The sequence below is a fragment of the Fukomys damarensis genome, unplaced genomic scaffold (genome assembly GCF_012274545.1).
Source record: "Fukomys damarensis isolate Sample0158 unplaced genomic scaffold, DMR_v1.0_HiC HiC_scaffold_37, whole genome shotgun sequence".
NCBI classification, from domain to species: domain Eukaryota; kingdom Metazoa; phylum Chordata; class Mammalia; order Rodentia; family Bathyergidae; genus Fukomys; species Fukomys damarensis.
This window is the reverse complement of record NW_022900949.1, coordinates 23,295,295-23,321,830: the sequence shown is the minus strand read 5'-3', so window position 1 is coordinate 23,321,830 and position 26,536 is coordinate 23,295,295. Positions and strand designations below refer to the sequence as shown.

The window sequence follows — 26,536 nt, the reverse complement described above, 5'->3', positions numbered from 1 at the left end:
GGGACAGGCGAGAAGCAGAAGACGTTTGCAGGGGAAAGAGAGAGAAGGAGCAAAAACTTCCTGGGCAGCCTACGACTGAGGTCTCCTTTGGCCTGGGGGTGCGTGGAGAGGCGATGGCAAGTGAGCCCCGAAAGCGGACCCGTGTCCCCTGCCGTCAAACCCGAGTCGCTGATGGAGAGCGAGGCAGGGCACCTGGAGGTGCCCGGTGAGGCGAGGCTGGGAGGAGGAAATCTTTGAATGCGTTTTTAGCAAGCTGAGACCCAGGTGTAAACACTTGCACTGTTCCCCCGGGCGGATTTTTATTTTTTATTTTTTCGGAGAAAGCGCAGATATTTTCTCCGCTCTTCTGTGTATGATTGTCGGGTGTGGGGGTGTGTGTGTGTGTGTGTGTGTGTGTGTTGGGGGGGTACCACGGGAGGGGCGGCACATACAATGACAGCACTTGGAGATCTGAAAGTAAAATGCACATTTCCAGGATGAGGATGTTTATTACCTGCAGTTGTTTTGCATCCATGGCCATAGGTCTTTTTAAAAAAAATTTTTTTTGGACTGGTACGATTTATTTATCTGGCACGTTTCATTGGTTGAAAACAATAATATTGTTACCTTTCCAGGAAATGGCATCGATTAAAAAGTGCAGCAGTACTTTCTCCCGGCAAATTCCGGACCAGATACATGCTTAAAGAAATCATTCTCACATGGGAGTTCAGAGAGAAAGGGCGTGCCAAAACGCACACCGCGTTGTTTATTTTAAAACTTCTCTGGAACTGGGAGCCAATAATGCATTTTCACTAAAAAAGAAAAGACAAGTCAGCAAATATTCCTTCTTTCCCCCCTGAACTTTTCTCATTATTACGACTCCAGAGGTTTCAATACCCAAACATATTACACGGCAAACAGATTGGAATTCCGGGTCCCGCTGCCCGTGCTATTCATCCCGCCTTCAGATTGACCAGTTAATCAGCGCCTTTGGCTTTGACCAATATAAAACGCTTAGGTTGTCGACATAAACGTACCAATACTTTAAACTAATTTATTATTTCTGATGGGATGCTGCTCTTACAATCCGTCTATTTCCAGGGTTTGGTGGGGGGAAAAATGAGTGGTTTTAAATATCTTGGCAGTTTCTCGGAGACAGTATTCTAAGTTGACCTAGCTTACTTCTAGGGCATCGATCTACATGTAGTCCTAGGAAATAATCTTGGAATTGGGTGGCTAGCCTACAGAAAATATGAAATATACTAAGATGTAACAGAAAAAAATTTTTTTCACTGTAAAATGATCTATGTATAAGTTCAGTACCTGGACAGAGAGTCCAACAGTCTTGAAATTTGGCATCTAGCAACGAGGATTTTTATTACAGACATTTTGGCACAGGAAAAAAAACATCTGATTTCATAACAGGGACATTTTATTATGCATTACTTTAGTTAGTGATGTAGTTGATTTTACGGCCAGCAGAGGGCAGGGAAGCTGCAAATTTCTTCTGTTTTTCCTCTTTCCAATATTTCTGTTTTGGAGGCAAGAAGTTTATGTTCAGGGTCTTGTTTATGCTTAGTTGAGCTGTTTTTTCTCTAGGTGGATTTTGCTTTTTGTTATTTTCTGCTTTCATCGGGTTAAACAGTTTAGTTTAAAATATTATGAATTTGTAGAGTTCATTGTGAAAGTGGCCTTGCTGAGATTCTCTTACTAATGTAAAATTCCTGTGCATATGTAAAACAAAACACTGCACTTTACCAGAGGAGTAATTCAAGTGAATAATTCCTATAAAACAAGCATGGGTCAGATGACTGGAAAATGACAGGATAGTTATTTGTATCTCTCGATGACTTGTGACTCCATGCACGCATTTAAAATATGAAACATAGGATTATTTCCCCTTAGAGAAAATAGATAAGTTGTAGCCTAAGTCTGAGAATGTTTGGACTGAAACATAACTGTGATTCTAGGACATTTATAATGAAGGTAAGGTTTTTTTTTGTTCATGGATGACTGCGTGGAGGTTTGGAATTACCGTAATGGAAAATTTTGCCCATTTTGTTATGTTTGATTTTCACTGAGATCCTATTATATCTTACTAGGGAGAGTGGTCCTGTATAAAGCTGAGTAAAGCAAGATGTTAACATGCTCCAAAAAGGTCTCTTCTCTATAAGAATCAAATATTCCCAAGCAGGCAGATAGAAAATATGTAGTTTAAAATTAGTTTTGACTTTTTTTCTTTCTAAAAGGTACAGCCTATTGCAGAAGCAGTATGTTTTTAAAGAGGGTTGCTTTGGTCTACAGGCACTGACATAGATCTAAAGTCTTTGGCTGTTCCTCTACATGGTGAAAACAGTCTTTCCTCCTGGTCCTCCAGACAGTGACCCGGCGTCCTCAGCCTCCACCCCGCCGTCCACTGTATTCCCTCACCTTGCGCAGCGTTCCTTGAGTGTGTACCACGAGCTCCTAGCTTCTTGCCAGCTCTCTTGCTCTTCCTGCTCTAATTGCCCTCCATCCGTCCCTCTCCCCGCTTTTTTCTTACAGGTTCCTCTCCAGTGACACCCCACGCGGGAGGTCTCAGCGCCTTCTTCAGTGAACTTGCCTGGCTCTGGCATGGCGGGCTTTTCTTCCGTGTTTGCATCTTACTTCTCACGTCTGTCGGGGAAGACCTCATATTCTTGAAGCCAGGGACTGTGGTCGTTCATTTCTGAACCCCCTGCACTATCCTACCACACAGGCATGCAGCAAGTAGTTGTTGAACTGAATAGAACCAGATGAACTGTAGTTCAGGCTGAATTACTGACTCAAGAACTAACTTGGCAGACGCCCCCCTAAGAGTTCTCACCCTATACATTTTCTCATCAATCACATGGAAATGAGTTTAGAAATTATCTTCATGGTATATGGATTCAAACCAGAGGATAGGATCCAGGTGTCTAGCAAACTGTCCTAATGCTTCTGGTGCATGGATTCTTACCTTAACCCTACAACTACTACGTCGAGCTTTCAGATAGTTTATTCTAGTATTCTCCTTACTAGTGATTGCACACATGACTGCATGTTCGTGTCGTAATTTTCTATCTTAAATTATAGCATATATCTGTATGTCTGTATCCACATATCTCATTCTTTATGTGGTGCTGTTCTGTTTTTCACTGGAGATGTAAACTATTAAATAATTGTGATTCTTTAGAAGTTGCTTTTGAACTGAGCTGTGCTCAGTCCTCAGGCCATTAAGTTATTCTGAACCAGGCTTTGAAATCTTAGTATGTGTAGGGCTGCAGGATACCTCAGTGGTTGAATGTTTGCCTAGTGTGTGTGAGGCCCCTGGTTTAACCTCCAGCACTTTCACAAACACACACAGGCATGCACACACACACACACACACACACACACACACACACACAGACGTTCCAATCTTAGCCTCATAAAACTTGCTTTGGCAGCTGTTTATGGGGAGATGGCTGAGGGTATTGTGCAATACAGGATATGGACAGCCATAAGGAAGTAAGAGAGAGAAGGAGGGAGATCTTGTGTTTCAATGACAGTCACGGTTCCTCCTGTTGAACTTGTGTCATCTGCACATTATGATTTGTCACCTTGTAGTAGTTGGGGCTCTGAAAACACAGAGCCCCCCAATGTGTGTGACCTGCATTCAACAAGTGCAAAGACTTCTGACTTATACTTTGTCTACTTCCACACCTGTGTCTTCCTTGTATCTCTGTTTGAAGATGGGTTTGTTCTTTGAAAAACTCACGTTGTTGTATGTTCGTTAGTGTGGCGGTGCTGAGAAATTGTGGAGTGTTTTAGAAGCGGTTAGGTCCCTAAGAGGTTTAGCACAGTTCTCCTGGGACTGGATTGGCGACTAGGACAGCAGCTGGTTATAACATGCAGACACTCCATGTGTTTTATTTTTTCTTCTTACACTTCTGTTCCTCAGCTGTGCTGTGATGCATTCCAGGTCCTCATCAGAAGCCAGGCAGGTGTGGGTTTCCTGCTCTGAGATCATCAGCCACCAGAGCCAGGAGCTACATAAACTTCTTACGTTTATAAGTTAGCTTGATTTGGATATTCTGTTATAGCAACAGAAAACAGACTATGACACTACTTTTTCCTCACTTAAAAATTATTCTCACACATTGGATTTAGAGGTGGAAAATAAAATCTAATTGTATAATATAGTCAGTCGTGTGTTAATATGTTGCTTTTCAGATTTTTCTTTTTTTTCATTTAGTTTAGTGGTATATTTTAGGTATACAGTATGATAATATGCATCACTGGGAATTTGTACCTTTACTCGATGTATCTTGGTTCTTATTTTTTCCCCAGTCCCCTTCCCTCCCTTCTACCCCTCCACCCCTCCCTATTTACAAAAATTTGTTTCTTTTTCTTTTCCCTTCTTTTCTCATATCCCCCCCGCCCTGGAACTTTTCCTCCTGCTTCACATTATCTGTTACACATTTTGGTCCTCATGCACACTTTCATTTTGTCACACCCGAGAAACTATTCAGTATTTCTGACAAATTCCATCCTTTTACCTTTCTCCTCAGTGTGTTTTTCTCTCAAAGCTTTTATTTTCCGTAGAGCACTGCATTCTGAGAGGGCTTTCTTCAGTGAGAGTCACACAGGATGCTTTCTGGCACTTTCTCCCACGCAGTGATTCTGTTCAGCTGAGAAAGTTACTATGAAAGGACACACTAAGTCATGATGCTTTTCTTAAGACGGTTCTCCTCTCTATCATGTCATTTGCTGACTCACTGGATTAGCAGAATACTGGATGAGGAAAAATAAATGAAAGTATAGAATCCTTCATGTTTAGAATGAGTGAATCCATTTCGTATTTGTGCCATATTCTTCCATGTCTCCTTAGAAAGGTGGGAATAAATGGGTGATATTTAGGTTTCGTACTTTTAAACAGAAATGGGGCCTTTCATTTTACTTCTCTGAGATCTTACTACTTAGTTCCTCTCCACTGCCTGTTCTTCACGCATTCATGGGACATTTTCTTTAGAGTCCCTATTGCCTAAGGTCTCGTCCTGTAGGTAAGGTTTGTGGTCCATTGCGGCTTTGAGCATATGGAGAGAATATTAAGAATTTGCTCTTTGGGCAAACTGCATAAGAACCTGAATGTTTAAAAGTAAAATTTCTACTTACTCCTTGGAGGATTGAGTGGTGGGGAATGTCTAAATAAAGCAGATTACTTTTTTAAAGCGTGTGATTGGTAAATACACCCTGGCTTATTTTGTTTAAGGCAGTGTGTTCCCTGGCTCAGAGGATGGAAACTCAATATGCAATAATGTTTTTTGGATGCTAGTGATTATGCTTCTGAGAGTGCATATATTATTTGCAGGAGATCCCAACCTTTTTTTAATCCCGAAACTATGACATGAACACATAATCACTTATTTTTCTAGAAGCGTAATAGGATAGGCACAGTTTATCAATTTAGAATATGAAAATCACAAACAATAATGATTTTCAAGATGCGAAACGGGCTCGTAGGTGCATTTTGTGTACAGAACATGGTGAATCCACTCTATATACTCGCTTAATTCTCTCCAAAATCGAGGCTACCACCAGCCTAGAGAATCTGCTTCTTTATTTAGTGTATTGTGTTCATGCGTCAGCCCCTGATCCTCCTCGAGGCAGAGCTGGGCACAAATACAAGTCCAGTATTTCACTTGACTTCCTTTGGCTGTCTCTGTCTCTTCTCCTTTTCTGTTGCTTTCCTTCTGTGCCATAAGAAAGTCTGCACACAGATCCCACAGATAGAATCCGCACTGCGAAATAGTCCTGGGAAAGAGCGTTGAAAATGATTGTCACGTCATGTTCTCACTGCGTACGAGTTCCTCCTTAGTAGCTGAGAAATACTGCCCTGAACTTTTGATTTAAAAGACCAAGTAAACCTCTTAAGTATTTGGCTGGTCATTGTTTTATGTGTGCGGTTAGCCAAAATGTGCTACATATGTGTAGTTTTTTCAAGGTTTATGTCTTCCTATATACTTATATAGCTATTTCAGTTCTCACTGTTTACTGTTTACCTAGGTCATAGGAGCGCATACCTTTGAATGTTTTTGTAAGTTAGCCGTTTAGTTTGCGAATTTCAAGAATTAAAATATTGGCCTAGGAGACTTCCTGGTTGTGTCTTTGTATGTTTGTGTTTTGATTCCAGTTGGTATTAGGAATCGGAAATGTCATTTGTTTTTTTTGTCATACAAGAGAAGTTTAAAGAATGCTTTATCACCTTCCAGAAAACTCTGGATGCCCTCTGAAAATAAAGTTGAATTACAAGGTTTAAAAAAAATCCGTTTTACACTGTACTTGGAAAGCATTCTCTCTCTAACAAAGATATTGCTCGATGTTTTATTTTTAAATGGTATGGTAGTTTTGACATCATTGTATAATATATGTCTTGCATAGTGTATATTTGTACTTTTGTATTTATAACTTACATTTTTAAAATGTGACAGCTTTAAAATTGTTTACTCAAATGAAATGAATTTATGAACACTTTTCACCTTACCTGAGGTATGAGTAAATGCGTTTTCCTGTCAGAATACCGCAGGATGTGGCTATGTTATGAAACGGGTTTGCTTGCGGCTGTGTTGGACACATCACATCTGCTCATTGTTGGCAATTAGGTGCAATCCTGTTGGTTCTCATTTTCCCACTGATTGATTTATGCCATCTTCCATCGCCAGGTAATGAATGCTGCTGTGAAAGATTCATCTGTGTTTCCTTTGCTGTATCTCTTCATGCGCTTGGGCACAAGTTAATCAGTGTATATTTAGGGCCATATTCATGCCTTCCCAGTCTTGTGAATGTTGCACTTTTAAAAAAATAATTACTGTTGAGATAATATACTGCAAAGATAAAGAGGGTGCCCGTAACTATCCTTGTGCTGATATCACACAGTCTTACTCACTGTGGTTTTCTGAGTCTTTGTATCTAATGGGGGCAAACTCATCTTCTTTGTTTTTGATTGAAATTGTATTAACCTTTGGGTCATTTTGTAAAGAATTAATTCTCTCCATAACTAAGTAATGATATAATTTCTTTCCTACAACATCTAATAGATGCCCTAATTACCACAGCAATTTTATAACAAAGTGTTCATTGCGACTTTTTGGCATTGACCTTTTTTCTTTGAACGGATGAGGCAGGCTATAATGCCAGTGCTGTCCTGGTGAGTCGTCAGACTCACCATACAGCCTAACGAGTCCACAGAAACCTACAGGAGAATCAGAAGGTCATTGTCATGAACAGATCATCGGAGGGAAGGAGTGCTTGTTTCTGTCTTCTTAGGAACGACTGTAGAGAAGGGATGAGCTCTGAGGAAATGGCGCAAGAAAATGACTACATTTTTGGTGTCCCTGTAACAGCCCATCTCTGGAGTCAAAGAGTTCGAACCAAAAGTCTGCTGCCTCTTAAGAAACAGCACTGGCAGAAGAATAGCTTCACCTGGTTTTAAAATTCTCTTTCATGTTTACTTTTTAGCTAATTAATTTCAATTCCTTGAGAGATTTATGATGAGAGTACACTTGACAAATTACTAGCATTTTCCTGCTAGCAGAATTTATTATTTTATTTAAATGACAAGCATTGACAATTAGCGGTTAGAGCTCCGTCTCTATTATCAGCACAGTTGATGACTTGGCTATTGCTCTGAGCTCAAGAGTGGTGGTGATCCAAGTGTTTTTTAATCAGCAGTCAATGGGCAAGCCAAGCAGCCTGTTTTCTTTCTTTGTTGTTTAGCCTTCATTATCTTTTTAACATCTGTTGTTCATTTCAGATATGTTTTTAAAAAAACAAGCATGATTCACAGTCACTCTGCAGATGATAGTGTCTCATTGCCTGGGCATTGCAGAACAGCCCTGTGCAGGAAGCCAGATTTGTGTAATCTCAGTTTTGTTGGGTTGTTTTTAGAAGAGACATTTGTTAAATAGTCACAGCCAATAAGGAGCTGGTTTCTGTTTTTTCTTTAAACCAAACGCTGGTGTTTGCTTTCTTCCATCCTCACTTCATCCTTCCTGGCCTCGTTGATGTCAGCAGTTTTCTACCTTGCCTTCAAAATTGTTCTGTTGGAGTCCATTCTCCATTCCAGAGCTCAGAAGTTCTTTGTATGCTTCTGTTCCGGTGGCGTCGACCCTCAGTTGAAAATGCTTTTGTGTCTTTGTTGCCCTTGAGCTCGGTAACCTGTCCTTCTTCTTCTTAATGTTCAAATTGTTTGTTTTCTCCTCCCCCGCAGGTTTCTCGAGCAGTGTCCCCTCTACGATGCTGCACATGCTGTTCTCTCAGTTCTTTGATCCCTGCTTTGGCTGTTTATTCGCCAGGCCTTCGCTTAGACTTGATTCTTGGTGTAGAGACCTTTCTCTTTGTGTTTCTTCCGAGCGCCGATGTTGAGCTAGGTGCCTTACTAAAATGCACTCAGCATCTTGACCATTGTCACACGTCATCATAGTGTAATTACTGGTGCCTGTGCTTGGCTGGAAAGTGGTAGAGATTAGACACCGTCTGGGTCTGATCCTGATTGTCTCACTGGCTCCAAGCACAGGAAGGAAGCCTCCTTTGAAAATGTGTTGAACGAAAGAATCTGGTTAGTGTTCTACCTGTATAACAGTACTACATTGATCCAGATCACTTGGTTAAAGTCTTGGTGCTTTCTTTCTATAGTATGTTTGGGCAACTTGTAAAATATTAGGTTTTGTTAATTATCAATAACAAAATTTCTAGACAAGCCAGATGTTGAATGATTGCAGAGTCAGGGAAATCGCCACTTGTTTTTGTGACGGACTGAGAATTAAAGGATGGCTTAGGAATGATCCCATCATATAGTAGTAAGCCAGGAAAAACAGAGAAACGGATACTTTATTACCAGTCTTATCAAGCGTCGTTTTACATTTCTGAGCTTTGCAAATTGGAATAGCACTGCAGAGACCCTAGAATGAAAGATTTTAATCTTCTGTAATGATTTATAACCCAGTATCTTTGGATTGTCTGATGAAACATTAAAATTGGTTAATTTCCTTCTTTGGAAAAAATTCATAGTTTAAAAGGACATATGAATATAAGAATGAAATAGAGGGTTGGGGATTTAGATCAGTGGTGCCACTGCCTGCCTTGTAAATGCAAGGTCCTGAGTTTGATCCACGCAGTACCAAAAAAAAAAAAGAAAGAAATAGATATTGAGTCACGATATTTGTATAACCAGCTTCCCAGATATCTCAAAGTGAAATATTCCCCAAGAGTAGATATTTAAGAGATTTTTAAATTATTGATTATTGAGCATTATTAAACTTGTTTTTTTCAAGTAAAGAGTCTAAAAGATCTCTTAGTACTGAATTCAGTGGTGTGGGCAGACTTTTTTTTTTAAGGTCTTAACTGTGATCCAGTCACTCTGGTTTTTATCAATTCTGGTGAGCATCCTTCTATGCAGCAATGTTTTTTTGTTTTGTTATTCTAAAAATACATTTTTCTGACTCTTGTTTATATCTTTATTTTTCTTGAAATACTCCTCAGCATTCCTCCTGCTGTGTGCTGTGAACGCCTGAATTTTTTTCTGCTCTTTGCCTCTGCACCTCTCCCCCGCTTCTAGTGGCCGCACCCTCTCACCAGGTGGGAACGGCCCAGGTGGTTCCCCTGGCCACCTTACGGTAGTGTCGTAAGTCCCCGGGGTTCAGCGTGTGTTCCAGGGGTGGCCCCTCATTATCTTACTTTGTTCTGGGCTTTATTAGGACAGTTAGTCCTTATCACAATGTCATGTGTATTTTTTTTAAAACTTAATTTTATTGGTGCATTTTAGGTTTACAGTATAATGGCATGGGTCATTGGAGATTTGCACCTTGACGGGTCTTATCTTGGTTTTTATTTCTCCCCGTCCCCCTTCAGCCCCTCCATCCCTCCCTGTTTACAAAGACTTTGTTTCCCTTTTTTAATTTTCTCACGTTGATTCCATTCCCTTCTTTCCTTTCCCCTCCCCTCCCCTTTCCCCTTTTCTTCCTATTTCACATCATCTGTTACACCTTGTAGTCCTTATTTGCACTTTCAGTTTCTCACATCAGAGAAATGATTTGGTAAGTACATGTGTGTTGTATTTATTTCACTTAAGAGTATCGCCCCTGTCATATGTGTATTCCAATGGAGAGAAGGTCTATGTATTTTTTACTTCCAAATTTCTGTATTGGGAAGATAGAAATCAAAATCCCTCCGTAGACAGCCATGGACCTCCTAATAGGATACATCAGAAAATTCCAATTTTGAGTTGGGATTTGTTGCCATTCAAAGGGTCTTAGAAAGTACTTCAGTGCTTCAATTATATTGTTCTTTGTGTAATTATTTGATTCAGACTTTTCTGTCCAGTGCATTACAAGCGGTGTGAGCATAGAAACCATGTTTGTTTTATTTCCTTTTATAAAATAAAATTTATTTAACAGTAAAAGGTATTTTAATATTCCAGTTTCAGTAAGGAATAAACCCATCAGACAGAAGATCAGTAGGGAAACAGCACTAACAACACTGTAGATCATTGGCACCTAATAGACATAGACAGAACATGGTACTCAACTCCAGCAGAATTGAAATTCTTCTAAAGCTCACATGGTACATTTTCCAGGAGAGGTCATATGTCAAGCCACAAAACAAGCCTTCAAAAAATAAAATGCTTTCTCTGTATAAGTTTGTCAGAGTGTAATCCCAGTTACTATTAAAATAAACTCAAACCTCAAATATCAAGTGACATTCTCAAGACAATCAGAAGTGGTGAGTGTAACGGATTTTATCCTGTTGGTTTTTAGGTGTAATTTTTCTATCTCCTTCTCATTTTATATGTTAAATTCTCTTACTTGAGTCTTATTCTTTAATCCTGTCTTTGTGTTTAATTTGGTGTCTTCTGTCATTTTGTCCTGCATTCCTACCATCATTTTATCTTTCCCCGTGGGCATAAATGTTCATCATTAGAACACAATGGAGAATATTTCAGGTTTAACGAATGTTAGATACTTCATAGCTTTTGGTACTATACTACATTGATTTGTATGCAAAGTAAGACACACACACACAAATCTAGCAAACAATACCTGTTCTGTAACCAGTGCTTATTCATTTTATTTATTGCATACCATTTATTGGGATTTTCCAGATCAGTCAAAAATTTTTAAAAAACTAGTCTAAGTATACTTCAGACCTAACATGTTGCACATCATAGTTTCTCAATTTAAAGACTGTCAACTTGTTGAATAAAATCCACAAAGGCCCATTTTCTTTCTAATAAATACATTGACTTGTTCGCCTGTATATTCATTTATTCATCAAATAATTTTTTTAAAAAAAATGAATAAAGGAATAAGCTGATGTGCTTGTTAGAAGACAGGCTATTGTAAGTTAATGAGAAGATGCTCTAGTCTGGACCTTAACTGTCTACCCAAGGACCATGTGTTATATAGGCACGGTCCTAGCTCACTACTTTTAGAAGTCAATGGAACCTTTAACCTTGAGGCCTAGCGGGAAGTCTTTGGGTCATTGCGGGCACTCCCCAAAGAGGATAGTAAGACCCTCGCTACTGCTTCCTCCTCTTACACTCTGTGAGGCCATGAGGTGAGTGGTTTGCTTCACCAGCACTCCCCACTGTTGCCACCCACTGTCCCCACCAGATACGTAAAAGCAGTGTGATGCCCCCAGTATGGACTGACCCTCTACAGTCATGAGCCCAAATAAGCCTTTTTCGTTAGGTGACTATCTCAAGCATTTTATAGAGGCATGGAAAGCTGACTCACACAGAAGCCGACGCATTTATCTGATGTTCTTTATAAATAGGTCGAGAGCTTCCATATGTTAGACATTTACACAAGATCTGTGCACAAAACCTGACATTTTCGTGATACGGCTTGAAATTCTGCCTAAAGTTCAATTTGCTTAAATTTCTCCATTCGGATAATTTCGGTTGGAAGGTATTTCCATTAAGTCAATGTAATGTCATATTTTAGTGCGTGAGGTTTTAAGAGAAGGCAGTGTCTGTGTGTCAGAAGCGTGACGGATGAGGAAGACGAGCATGGGACTCCAGCAGCAGACGTAAAGCGCAGGGGTCGCACTTTCACTGGGATGCCAGCTGTGGGAGCGATGAGGTGGGGACACAAATCTGGCAGGAGTGTGGATGGTGGGAAGGCTCTTAGGGCAGACAGCATTTGCTTGTCTTCTAGCTGCCAGAGGGACGATTTTGAGGCCAAGTAGACTTGTTCACAATCTTGGCTGGGCCATTTTCTTACTTTATAAACTTAGGTAGAAATATGTCTCGCCTGTCGCATGGGAATAAAATGACCCATCTACTCTTCATAACTGCTGTGGCACATTCCTGTTCTTTGAAGGTTTGGTCACATTTCTGCAGGAAAATGTGGAGTATGGAGGGTGATGCTGGTGAGGAACACAATAACCCAGAGAAGAAGAAAAAATGAGCAGGTCAGGGAGCATAACTTCCTTTGGAACGCCAAGCAGCCATGAATGAATTAACTATCAAATATTAACTGTTGTCTCCATATTTTGCACTGCTAGGGAGAAAGTGGTATCTTGTTTGGTTTAGTAACAGTCACATGCAGCGGTGCTGTTGCGGCTGTTGGTGTTTCAGAAAATCTTCAGAACAGTCAGAGCTGAAGGCCATGCACACACTGAAAATCAGGCAGAGGGCCCCGATCCCAGGGTGCTGGTTGCCACCACAGTGGTATGGGACTTGTCTTCCTCCACCTCCTGCAACTTGAAAGCTTTTCTCTGAGTCACAACCCTCCTCCTCACCTAGTCAGAGCCTAGGGCAAGATTTGGATTTGAAGAACTTTATCACAATAAGACACACATTAAAAGGAACTTATTTTCTAACAAACTCATATTCTGTAAAATGGGAGGACGCTCCCAGAAACTGCTTCCTCTTCTTGGTGCAGGCCGAGGACATGTCACAGAATTCTGCTGTGTCGTCTACTGTGAAAGAAGAGCACGGATACTTTGATCCTACTAATATTCTTGCCTCTAGGGACGCGTCAGCTGCTGCAGGGAGGTCACAGGTACCTACACGGCGAGTGAACTTTTTGGTACTGACGTCCTAGGTACAAAGAAATCCTAAGCGCTACCTGTGTCTTAGTGAGTCTGTCTAAAGAGTTAAGCAGTAGAACTGTAAGAGCAAGACAGCAGTCCTAAGGTTTCATCAGGCCGTGGAAGATAAGAAATGTCTAACACTGTCTTTTAAAATTTGTTTTCCTAAACATGTTGTATTTTGCGTTTTCCCCAGAATTGTACAGAGATATTTGATATTCCAACTGAGGTAGCCGCTGTATGTTCAGGCAGTGGAGGTGCATGCATCGTGTATATGAGAGCAACGGGGGAGCGCTTGTTCCTTTAGCAGTGTGTTCTGCACTAGGGTGTCAGCGGTCGTGCCATTTATTTGGATTTGGGTGATATATCTGGGAAAACAAATACCACAGGAGGCCCCATGGTCACTTCTGCCATTTCTGTGTGACAGCTTTGGAGGAATAGGTGTGGTAAAGAGATAGGTAATGATGTCCACATTTAAACAGATTGGGAAAGGAGTCCACTGGCGCAGGCTCGTTTGTCCAAGAGTTGCAAGAAAGTCACTAAGAGCATTGCTGTGGGTGTGTACACGCTTGTGAAAGTAAGAGCATGAGTATAACTGTGTGTGTGTGTGTGTCTGAGTGTGAAGGTGGTGTGTCACCAGTCTAGGGTTCTTCTTCCTCGATTTAGATAGAAATGAATCAGTGGTAATGAACTGGTAAAGTTCAGCTCTCTTAGGAGCGCTGTATCACTGGATGACTGCAGATAATTCCCGATGCCCACAGTTGACACAGCCTGGTGCTGGTCACTGCTGTTGTTGGGCATCACTGTCCAGTGCCACCTTGTGCGAGACACCATAGATTGATTCCACCAGGCATTGGTCTCTACTGCTGGTTTTCATTGGCTGCGGGTCTCCAGGGCCCTTGGGTCTGCGCAGCTCTGAGTATTCATTCATCTTTCTTTGGAAACCAACCACTCTGTCCACACTACGGAGGGTAAAAATCCCAGTAAATTTATAGGAGTTTTTGGAGCCCACAACATGAGAAGTAAATCACAAGCAGGTTTACAGGCACACCGAGCTCCAGGAAGTCCTTAAGCACCTTTCCTTTAAGAGGCTGTCCTGCAACAAAGGGAGGGGAGGCAGTACCCAGGAGGGAGCCCCCAGGACTAAAGCCAGAGGGGGCCAGGGCTGCAGCCTGTGTCCCTGAGGGGCAGGGCAGGACCAGGGACTCTTCTGGAGGGCTTGCTGTGAGGGTTAGGTATGCAAGCAAGGGGCCCAGAGCCCTCCCCTCTTGACCTTAGCCACTCAGGGAGTCAAGTTCCTTTCCTCAAACAGGTGGAGCGAGTGGCAGAGGGGCCCCGCACTGCCCGGCTGGCTGCCCCCATGTTGGCGTGGACAGCGGAGGCTTCATAGCCAAGGAGTACCCGGAAGCAAACTATCCCTGTTCACTGCGGTACAGCGGGGAGGGGCAGGCAACTGCTGGCTAAGCCGTATGCAGGAGTTGCCCAAAGGGGGCTTGGGGCAAGAGCTACTGTAGAGATGGGTAGAAGGGCTCAGGGGACGGAACCAATGCAGCATTTTTTTTTTATTTGCATCTATCTGTATTTAGGGTCTCTGATGCCATTTTAATACACTTTGGCTAATATATGTTTTATCTGTTACCAGAAAGTAATAGAATTTTTCACCATACGCCACATGCCCAGTAGAATTAGCCTATATGGTGAAAGACATTGGCCCAGTATGCAGTTGTTTCAGAGTGACTAAGTGGAGGGACTTGAATTGAAATTAGCATGTCATGGAATGGATGGTGAAATTTAATTCTCAGAAGAATGCTTTAGATGCTAGGCAAACATCTGTTGGATGTATCCTGTGTGCCAAGCATTGTGCTAATTAATAGTGTTAAAATATAGTTCTTGCCAAGTAGCTAGTGATTACAGTGCAATACTGAAAATCGAACATTAAAAGGGACAATTGTAAGAAAAAGGGGAGGGAGGGAGAGAGAGAGAGAGAGAGAGAGAGAGAGAGAGAAGCCTATGACGGCAACAGAAAAATAGGGATATGGGAGGTAACAGTCTGGGTCTGGCTTTGAACTGTGAGCTAGGGTGAGGGGCATTCTCAGGGCCAGGGAGGACATTGCACACCCAAATGAAGGTGATAGCGGAATGCTGACAGGTTTCTGTGAGTGAGCAAACAACTCAGGTGGGTGTCTTATCAGTCTCTAGCTGGGCTACCAGGAGCACTAGGCAGGGCAGACGTGGAGACAGATCTCTGGGTTATGAAGAGGGAACGTGGCAGTGAAGGCTTTAGATAAAGGGAAGACGTCTAAAGTAATTCACCAAGTTCCCCAGATAGAGCAGGGAGTGGAAACACGAATTCTGTCCTAGGCTTGCCCAGTACTGAGATCCTCATGGGAATTCCAGTGGAGGTGTGAACTCCCCCAGGCCTGGGACTCCGCAGGGAATCTGGGATGAGGTCCGGATGCCAAGTCAGCCCTGCACCAGCGGGACAGAACAGGAAGCAGGAGTAGGCTCCAGGTTGGAATCCCAGAAAGGCGATCTGGGAGAGGCACACTGAGGAGGGAACACAGGAGGTAAGAGGAGCAGCGACCCAGAGAAGGAGGCAGATTGGTAGGAGGAAAAACAGTTGCCCGGGCAGGAAAAAAATGTGGTTAAAATCTGGCAAGGATGGGGTCATCTGGGAATTTAATACGGTGGAGAATTTAACAGTCCTGGAGAAATGGGGGTGCTGGTGCCCCATCACAGTAGGATCCGCGAGGAATTTGAAAGGAAGACATAGTGACACAGAGAACACACTCTGTTTTTAATACGATGGCTGGAAAAGAACTGGCAGACAGGAAATTGCCAGCAAGGAGCAAAGGGAAGGAGAGGTTTTTGCCAGGATGGGAGATGGGAGCCTGTGTGTAGGCAGGAGAGAAGTAGCTGGGACAGGAGCATGCATAGCTGTGCTACAGAAGGGTGCAATCATGCCGGGAGTCTCTTCTCCATGCAAGCAATCACAGCTCTCCCCAAACGCAGCTCGATTTTCAGAAGACTTTCTTTTATCATCTCTAAGAAAATTGCCGTGACATTTTATAAAAACTTAACGGAGAGTTAGACCTGTATCACATTTTATGTCACTTGGAGTGGTTAAATCCGTGAAATCTCTCAAACAAGATGCAATTGTTGGAAAGGAAGTGTCACCCTAAGAAGCAACAGGAAAAATGAATGAGCTTCATTTATGTTATCAGTTAAGTGTGGAATACAAAATGGTTGTAATGTATTAAGGAAGTTAGAGTTGCATTAAAGAGAAGGGCACTTAATGTGTTTAGTTCTAGATTTTTTTTCACTTAGCTTGAAGGAAATATGACATCATTTACTTGTTCTTTTTTTATTTTTATTTTTTGATACCAGGGATCAAACTTGGGTCCTTGCGCTTGCGAGGCACGCGGTAGATCCACTGAGAGTTACATCTCCAGCCCTTGCTTGTTCTTTTACTAATGGGAAGATCAAGAATTCAAATACTAAAGTCAAGAAGGAAGACTGTTTTCCTTGTAATTAATTATTTTTCTTTTAGATTTTTTTTCTGACTTAGGAAGACAGATTTATGTAATGAATGCATTAGAGACTGGCACATAGGTATTCAGAAATATTTGTGAAAGAATTTTCTAATTTTTATTTTTATTGAAGAAACCAAGAAAGTATAACAGTCAAGGGAGTATAATAATCAAAATATTCTTTCATAAAACCTTTGTAACTCTTCTCAGTACGAAACTCTTACAAATGAGAGTATTTATTTTCTCCAATACGTCTATCTAGGGGAGTTGGGATTTTTATCAACAGTTGTGCTACAAGATAGATTGAAGACCGAAAGGACTTTACTGTTATCATCTGTAACATGTGACCCAGCAAGACATTCCGGATTCGCTTGAAGTTTAAAAAAGCAAAGAAGAAGATATACAATACCAAGATTATGCAAGTTTCAAATTAAACACAAGGATAAATGTTAGAAACCTTAAGCCTTTCTTATCTGTAAGCTATCTTTCAGGATAGTTTGTAAGGTTGTTTTTCTTAGGAATTGGAACAGTGCTACATGTCTGAAAGAAAGGACGGAGGGGAGGGGAGGAGGAGGCAGGGCAGATGATGTCAGGTGGCGCTAATTCCACAATACTTATGGGTATACCATAAGGTAGTTGCTTAATTTGTGTTTTCATAAATTATCTGTTCTATCTTTGCTTTGTAATGCTTTGCAAATAGCAAAACAACAACATGCAATATTAATGCGTTTTGTTTTATAAGACTCGCAGAGTGTTAATGTGAAAGTAAATGTGCATTTGCGTACAGTGATCCTTCGGTTTATAATGGCACTTGTTGGATCATTTATCGTTGTTAGTCTGAATAAATCGCTGTCGTATGCTTCCACATAAATCAGAAACACGGGCTTCTCTTTTGTCTTTGTTAGCTTTTTTTCTTGTTCATTTTAGAGTCTCAGTATTTATTCTGACTAGATATTAGTAAACAGTCGCTAGCATAAGACCATTTATTCTACCACTTGCATTTTAATGAAATGAGAAAAAAATAATCATAGTTCAGTGAATTGATGTATCTTTTTTCCCCTGTGGAAACTTAAGGCTCTAAATACTTGAATTTCTAGAATAGATTGTTTAGTGCTTTCTTTATATTAAAAAGAATGACACAAGTTCTTATTATTTTCTATACACTTGCTAATTTCAAATCTGTGGCATTTTTGCACATATTATAATGCAACGGTTCAAATCTTTAATCCGGTGTATTTAATTCCTAGTAAAAAAATAAGTACTTTGTTATGGTCACCTTAATTTAAGGGGTGTTGAAGCACTTTTGAAAAATGTGAGCTCAGGTGAGTTAATTGCAGTTTGAATATTCCTTATCTAACATGCTTGGTACCAGGTTAGATTTTGAATTTTTTAGTATTGGGGAATATTTTCATCTACTTGATGAGATATCTTGGGGCTAGAACCCAAGCTTAAAAAAATGAAATTCATTTGTTTTAAATACCTATATCACATATATGCTGAAGCTATGTTTGTATGGTATTTTTAATAAATTTGTGCATGAAGCAGTAAAATTGTCCACTTCTGTCATTATGTTACCACTGAAAAAGTTACACATTTTAGAGTACTTTGGATTTCAGATTTTTGGATTGGGGATGCTTAACGTGTGTATGAGTTTTTATTTAATCTTCATGCTCGCCCATTAACTTTTACTAGTTAGTAATTCTAGGAAATTAATCTACTTGTCCACGATTATACATGTAATGATAATAAGTTATGAACCTGTTACTCTAAAATTCAAATTTAGTTTTATTTCTGCTGTGTCACAGCCAATTATATAGTGAACATTCTGTTATCTCACTTTTTCCAATTATTTGTGTAAATGGATGCTGTGAATCATAAATTATTATAACTTTCTTGATTCCATATATACTAGGGTGAACTTTATCTAATTTATACTGTTATTATTATTATTAGTTTTTATTTTTTTGGTAGCGGGGATTGAACTCAGGCCCTTGTGTTTGTGAGGTAGGAGCTGGAACCACTGAACTAAATCTCCAGCCCATTCTCCTCCTCCTCCTCCTCCTCCTCCTCCTCCCCCCCTGCCTTTCCTTCTCTCTTTCTCTTCTTTACTCTTTCTCTTTCTCAAAAGACAAAAAAGGTTCTTACCAGAAACCAAATATACTGGCACTCTAATCTTAGATTTCTTAGCCTCTCAAACTGATTAAAAATGTTCTTTAAGTCTGATATATGTAAAAGCATAAAAAAGCATTAAAATTATGCATATTTTGGGGTACCAGGTGAAGTTTTAATACATGTGTACGTTGTAAAATGATCCCACTTGTTTGTTTTATATGATCACATTCGTCATAGGAAATTTGTATCTCTACATAATATATCCTAATTCTTTTTTTCCCCAATCTCCTCCCCTCCCTTCAACTCCTCTTCCCCTCCTTATTTATAAACATTCACTTTTAAAATCTTCTATTCAGAATGTAGGTATTTCTTGTTCTGAACGAGCTTTGTCAGTAAAGAAGTGTAATTATGACATCAGTTGAAATTATGACTCGGGAAAGACATTGATTGTTTTGGGGTTTGTATTCAGTAAAAATTAATTGGTTAAAAGGTTTTGTTTTCATGGTTTCCATGGTGTGTTAGCTTTCCATGACTGCAAGAAATACTTGAGATAATCAGTTTAAAAGGAAGAAAGGTTCGTTTTGGCCTAGCTTCCAGAGATTTCAGGCCGTGGTGGGCTGGCCCGTGGCTTTGGGGTCTGTGATAGGGAGTGAGTGATGGTATTTACTGGATGATTAAAGGTTCTGGCCTCAGGGTGGAAGGGAAGTGAGAGACCACTGTCCCCCACAAAGGCAAATCCCCAGTGACACAGCTTCTGTCCACTCAGCCCCATCACCTCCAGGTTCCATCACCTACTACTAGTGTCCTGGGCTGCGGATCAAACTCTCAATGCCTGAGTATTTGGGGGACGTTCAAAGCCCAAACTCTATGTATCTAGGATGGATAACAAAAAATCAAATGGCCCCAGAAAACACAGACACTTCACTTACTTTAGGAGGTAATTTAACTGCCAAATGCATAAATTACATTTGTATATATTATGTTTAATACCATTGGCATTTTTCTAATAGTAATTACTCTATTTTGAAAGTTGAGTGTGAAGGCACATACAGCTATAGCCTGCTCAACCAGTTTTATTTAAATCATGCTCAGTTGAATGTATTTTCTTGGTGTAAATGGAATCTGAAGATAAATAAGTATGATATAATTGCTTTTTTTAATAACCTGCTGGTTTATCAGAAAAAATGATACCAAATGCAAACTGGATTGTAGAGATCATTAGTACACTTCCATGGTTCTTGATACCGTAAGTTCTAGGCTATACTGTCTCATAAACAATGTTTAAGATTGCTGCTTTGCCACCTTTAGCTTAAAATAAAGGAAAAGTGACTGTATCAGCTCTTAGGGTCTAAAAGATGTGGCCAGGGTTTGATCCCATTTCATGATCCACGAACTGTGATATTAAGAGAGTTCCTTCAACTCCTTTCCCTTAGTTTAGCCCTCTGTTAAGTTACAAGGAAAATGCCCGTTTCCCATAATTTTTGTGAGCTTTAAAATATGAAATATGGACAGCTCTTATTACCGAGGCTGGGGTGTAGAACTCCTCCGTGGTAGCTATTCTTTGTTTGTTAAGCAGATATTATAGATATTCAACACATACTCAATTAATAGCATGCTGTTCAAAAAGTAGACATTGGAAATAGGTCCATTTAATTTTGAGCCACAAGTTAAGGTGTAATATATATTAATAGTTTATGATGAAAAGGTTGAACAGATGTTTCCTTGCTTTCATTTATTTTAAGATAACCATTTAGATCTTCAAAAAATCTGAAATTCATAGTTTAAATTGGAGAGGCGGATGAGTTTTTAAAATTTCCTCGTTGATATGGAAAAATAATTGGAAACACACACCTAAATTGCAATAAAAATCTTATGTAATGATACGAAAGCCTAAAGAATGCTCCCACAACTCTGCTTGCCTGTTCTGATGTATTGATTTTTTATTCTTATTGTTTGCAAAAATCTATCTTGGAAATGCCCTGGGATTGCAATGGACTTGGGACTAATAGTTGGTACCTGTATACAACTGTGAAATACTAAAACTTTTGCATGAAGGGACCCTGTTAGGATTTAATCTAAAAGGAAGGCTTGTTTATTTGAGTGTACAAAAAGGGAAAATAGTACCACTAGCTAAAATCTCAGAGTTGAAGCTTTCAGTAAACGTGTGGCTCTCTAACAGAATCTGCCAAAGTCTCTGAGCTGGAAGATGTAGTTATTATCTGGTCCAATCTCCTCACCTTACAAATTCAACCCTGGAAGCTTGTATGACTTCTGGAGGTCACATTGCTAATTGTGGTGGCCTGATCAGAGCCAGAATGCTCTGTTCATTGTGCTGTTCTTAAGTTAAATTTAGCATGAAGCAATAAGAACTTCAGTTCCAAGATAGAGTGTTGCATGTTGAAGGGTAAGCTGAATAAAAATGTCATAGAAACAATTCATTAACAGATTGTGATGGTTAACTTTGATCGTCAGTGTCAATGGCTTGAGAGACGCCTAGGGGATTGGTAAAGCACACTTCTGGGTGGGGGGTGGAGGTGTGCTCTGGGAGGCTGTCAGGTCCCTGGCCCTTCCTCTCTGGCTCCTTCCCTGCCTTCTGCTCCTGGATGGCATGATCTGAGCATCTTTCCTTTGCCATGAGGTTTCCATCTTACAGCCAGCAAACCACTGCCTGAGAACCCTGAAACTGAGAGCCAAAATATACCTCTCCTTTAAGTTGTGGACTTCGGGTATTTTGCCCTAGCAACAAACAGCTGATAGGAGGTGTGCTGGGAGGCTGTCAGGTCCCTGGCCCTTCCTCTCTGGCTCCTTCCCTGCCTTCTGCTCCTGGATGGCATGATCTGAGCATCTTTCCTTTGCCATGAGGTTTCCATCTTACAGCCAGCAAACCACTGCCTGAGAACCCTGAAACTGAGAGCCAAAATATACCTCTCCTTTAAGTTGTGGACTTCGGGTATTTTGCCCTAGCAACAAACAGCTGATTAATACACAATTAATACATTGTTATGCCTTGAACCAAAGTATGTACATTTTACTTCTATTTCATGATAGACCTATTTCATGGACCTTCCGATTTATATATCATCATAAAAGTTATTGAAAATAAGCCTATGAGGGGAGGGAAAAGGCTAGTCTGTCCTTATTATTGTATTATATATCATATATAGGATATCATGTTGTTGAAAAATTTGTTGAGAAGAACATAGAATTGGTATATAACTTCATTTTTGTTTTGGTGAAGCACTGAACGTTACTGATTAGAAATGTACTATTCATGTCGTTGCTATTATCAAAGAACTAATTCTGACAGTGAAACAGATGTCAGAAAGCAATTACCCTAATAACAACATGATTACTAGCCCAAATTTAATTCTAGAAACTTGCCTAGAATTTTTATGGAGCAAATAATTTTCCTCAGCTGTCTAAAATAGGCACTTCTCTGAGTCCTCTACCCGTCACAATTTAAAAGAAAATTGAATTTTAAACATTTTTGATTAGATGTACTGCATATCATCAGCTTTGAATCTCTCTTTAAATCTAGTATCTTTTCCAAGGTAATTTCATTACATCTCAAATCTTACTTTGAAGAACATTTTCTTAGGTTTGTATTTATTTGACTATGTTCATGCTTTGAAATATGTGCACTCTGATTAAAAAATAAATCTGTGTTCTTTCTTATTTTGGGGAACATAAATTTCTACCTTATTCAGTGTCTTGGTTTTCTACCTTTTCACTAAGCAACTGGTTTTTAACCTTAATTTTTAATGCATTTTCTTTTTTCTTTAAAGTTATACAACCAATCTTGTTATCTTTAAACCAATCTTGTTATCTCGTAATGTAAAGCCATATACTGAAGAAACATTTTGTCTATCATGCACTGGTCAGAAATGTTCGTTATATTATTAAATTTATTTATCTATCCATCTATCAATTTTCTCCCATCTCTTCTAGTTATGTCACTTACTCTGATCTCAGTCAGAGATCCAGGTCTCTGTGTTTTTCTGTCCTCACTTATAAAATGAGGACAGTAACAGCCCCTACATCGTAGACTTTGAGGAATAAATGAAGTAATTCCTATTAAGTGACTCGCAGGGTGCCTGATGCATCGGAGGTGTCCACTGTTAATGATGTTTGTTCTGTCTTGTTCATTTGTATTGCACGTATCAGCACTATTATGCAAGCATGCACATTGTAAAATGCAAATGAAAGAATGAAAATGAAAAAGTCATCCCAATATGGAGATTGCTGTTTCCCATATTGGAGACACCCGAGTGTGAGAGGGCATCGTGGACGTGCAAGGAGCATTAACGTAGTATGTACAGATATCTTCAGACAAGCGCGTTTTCTCGGAAGTTTTAGTTTGGAATAAGATTCTGATGTTTTTAAAAATCTCATGCCTTCTCGTCGTTGACTCTTGACTGAAGGAACACAGACTTGAGTGCATTGTATGACGTATTAGTTCGGGGTGCTCACAGCTGCACAGTAGTGGACTTGAGAGCTGAAACTAATTTTTCGAGTTCATTAAACTTAGCCACTCAGCACTCTTACCCTTTCATAAGACTTGGCCTGATAATTGCAGCCTTAGTGTCTTTGCTTGCTCTTGGCCTCTCCCAGTCCGTCCCTTTGGACTTTGAGCGTTTAGCCACCCTGCTTTCTCCATGTGCGAGTCACAGCAGAATGAGCAACTGGAATAAACGACACTCATTCTGAACTCAACCCCAATGAGCCCAAGGATTATCTGTAAAACCTAATCCAGCAAGAAGCGCCTGTCTTGACTGCGCGAGTGACTTTGAAGGCGCACTGCACAGTTAAAAAGGAGCAGAAACTTGTGGGCAGGCTTTTCCTCCTTTATGGCTTAATGAGTGTCCCTCACCTTTGTGCGTTTTATTAATAATATGGTAGTTCCCCTTCATCTCTGGTTTAGATTTCTGTGGCTTCTGTTGTCTGTGGCAAATCACGGACTGATATGATTGAATGGGAAATTCCAGAAACGAACCCTTCATATGTTTTAAAAGCTGTACTCCATTTTGGGTGGCACGGTGAAGTGTCACACTGTCTGTTTCTGTCCTGCCTGCAAGGTGAGCCATCCCTTTGCCCAGCATAACTACCCTGGACGTGACAGTCTCCCTAGTCGGCAGCCAGCTCAGTTATCTGATTGTCGTGCTGCCCTGGGTTCATGTGCAAACAATCCTTCCATGGTATCCCAGAGCTGCCTGTGTCTCATTCACCTCCCTGCATCTTGTCATGTAGGCCTTTTATGATCTCACCCATCGCAGGAATTAGGGGAAATAAAATAAGATATTTTGAGAGAGGGGACAGAGAAAGGGAAACCACAATGATATAACATTTGTTACATGCCCCATTATAGTGATTCTACTTTATGGTTAGCTATTATTGTTAATCTTTCATTATCACTCATTTATACATCTCAGCTTATCCTGAATATGTATGTAGAGTAAAAATTACAGTGTAGGGTTTTGCACTTCCTGTGGTTTCGGTATCTGTGAGGGACACAGGACATATTCCCACTTTTCACCGTAAGCAACGTGCTTTTTCCTTGGCTCCACATCATGTTCATGTTATCTAATATAAATCAGAAACATGGTAAAAAGGCAGTGCAGAGCTGAGATGTGAGTGTGCTAAGTTTTTATTATCAGAAATAATTTTCCCAAATAGCCTGACTTAAAAAAAATATTTTGGGGCCGGGGATGTAGCTCAGTGGTTCCACCACCTGCCTCTCAAGTGCAAGGACCTGAGTTCGATCCCTGGTACCAAAAAAAAAAAAAAACCTTTTATTTATTCTGTATTGCATATGTTCTGTATTAATGGCTTTACTTATGTCACTTTTTTTCTATAAGATTTAATGATCCTAATGTCTCCGCAGCTATATTTTAAATCTACTGCACTTAGAAGATTTTTGTTTCTCACCAGTTTTTTTTAGCACACTTATTTATGAAAATTGCTTAAAAACCAAAGTGTTCATGTTAGGAAAAGATGGATTTTGCATTTTACGGAATTTCAAATGCCTTTGCATGGTGAATGTTTGCGTTTCATGATGTAAAGCAACTGCATTAATTTGATAATTATTCAGTACTTTATTCTGATGTTCTGTATTTATAAAATTTCTGCTGTTTTTCCAAAGAGTCCACCACTAGTACATGAATAGTGTATCCATAGGAACTCCACTCATGGGAAACAGTGGAAATGTCTGACCCTATTAAGACATTTTCTAGTGAAGAAAGAAATCAAAGAGAGAAAGATAAAAGTTGGAAAATAAAAGAAACGGGAGTCTTGGGAAGCAAATAAAAAACAAAAATTGAAAGAAAAACACTACATTTGTATAAGTTTAAAAAGGAGCCTCAACATCAGTGATGTCGATATCTGTCTTCTAGAATCTTCTGTGGCATGGCTGTGAGGAGCAAAGCTGTGATTTGTTAAAGGATTAGTGTGTTTCTTAGTGGTGAAACTGGGTTAAGAGCATAGTTTATTTTCTAAATCTGTTCTTAAACCGGTGTTTTCTATCCCCATGGGGAGAGTGCAATCAAAATGGCTAACTATCAGAAAAAGCCTTTGATTTTCAATTAAGCCTTTGATTTTCATGGGTGTCCACTTAGGTCTATGAGTGACTGGTTAGAATTCTGGCTGCTGACCAGCCTTGGCTAACTTCATCAAGAGAACTAACCAGAAGCCGCCAGAAATTTACAGTGGTGAAGAAGGGTTTTGCTTTCCAGAGGCTAAGGGGATGAGGGATTCTAGTGCTGATTTAATGTGATATAGAAAATCATTTATTATGTTCATAATTCACAGTGTTGTGGACATTGGGAGTAGAAATATAGCCCCAGTTTTATTTTTTTATAACATCTGCAAAATCTAATGGCATAACAATCTGTTGCTTTGGTTAGTCTGGTTATTCATTTCTTAGGTGTGGTAGCTGTCTGCTTAGGCGTAACACCACTACTTTTTCAGCCCCCAGGCTGCTCCTAAATGGGCTACTCTTGGTGGGTCTTTGGCCCTGAGAATGTGAGTGGAGTCACTTAACTTCTCTGCTGTGCCTGGTCTCTGTGTTAGAGACCTTGTACCAGGTCGGAGTTTCTCAACAGGTGTGCCACGCATGGAAGTTTCACAGGTGTGTAATAGAGGTGTAGGATTTATTTTTGCTAGCATTTTATGAAGGTGATTATGCTGACTTCTCCTGAGATGAAATGCTAGCCCAAGCTGTGCAGAGTGGGGGCAATTTATTGCAAGCAGGAGGTAAAGTACAATGTGCAGCCTCTGCCAAGCGAAGACCAGGTGTTCCCTGGGACCCAAGAGGACGCTTCTTCTTCTGAGTGTTGATCACAGCCAAGGCCCTGACCGTAAACATTTCTTCCCCATAAGTCACACTGACCTGAAGGTGTCCAAACAAGTCTGCGAAGTCTTTAATTCCTTCAAGTCACCTCTCTTATTTTCAGAATATCTTGACCATGCCAAAAATTTACAAATAGCACTAAATTTCATGAGTCAATGCTTGCTTGGTGCCTCAAGCGTCGTCATGGCAACCACCCTAAAGTGTAAATGTAAACCTGATGCTTGTGCCAAAGGTGAGTGATTTGGATTTGGTAGTGGCAGGAAAACTATGTTTAGAGGAGGAGGAGGAGGGGGAGATTTTCAGAATATCTTGACCATGCCAAAAATTTACAAATAGCACTAAATTTCATGAGTCAATGCTTGCTTGGTGCCTCAAGCGTCGTCATGGCAACCACCCTAAAGTGTAAATGTAAACCTGATGCTTGTGCCAAAGGTGAGTGATTTGGATTTGGTAGTGGCAGGAAAACTATGTTTAGAGGAGGAGGAGGAGGGGGAGAGGA

At 40.2% G+C, this 26,536-nt stretch overlaps 1 protein-coding gene across 1 annotated transcript in view; it reads left to right on the top strand.

Moving 5' to 3' along the window:
• The first annotated feature begins 56 nt into the window (after nt 1-56).
• Plxdc2 (plexin domain containing 2) overlaps nt 57-26,536 on the top strand; it is a 407,901-nt gene continuing 381,421 nt past the window's right edge. The window contains exon 1 of the mRNA XM_033759775.1: nt 57-205. Within this exon, the coding sequence (XP_033615666.1) occupies nt 172-205 (34 nt within the window). The 5' untranslated portion in view covers nt 57-171. The remainder of the gene's footprint in view (nt 206-26,536) is intronic.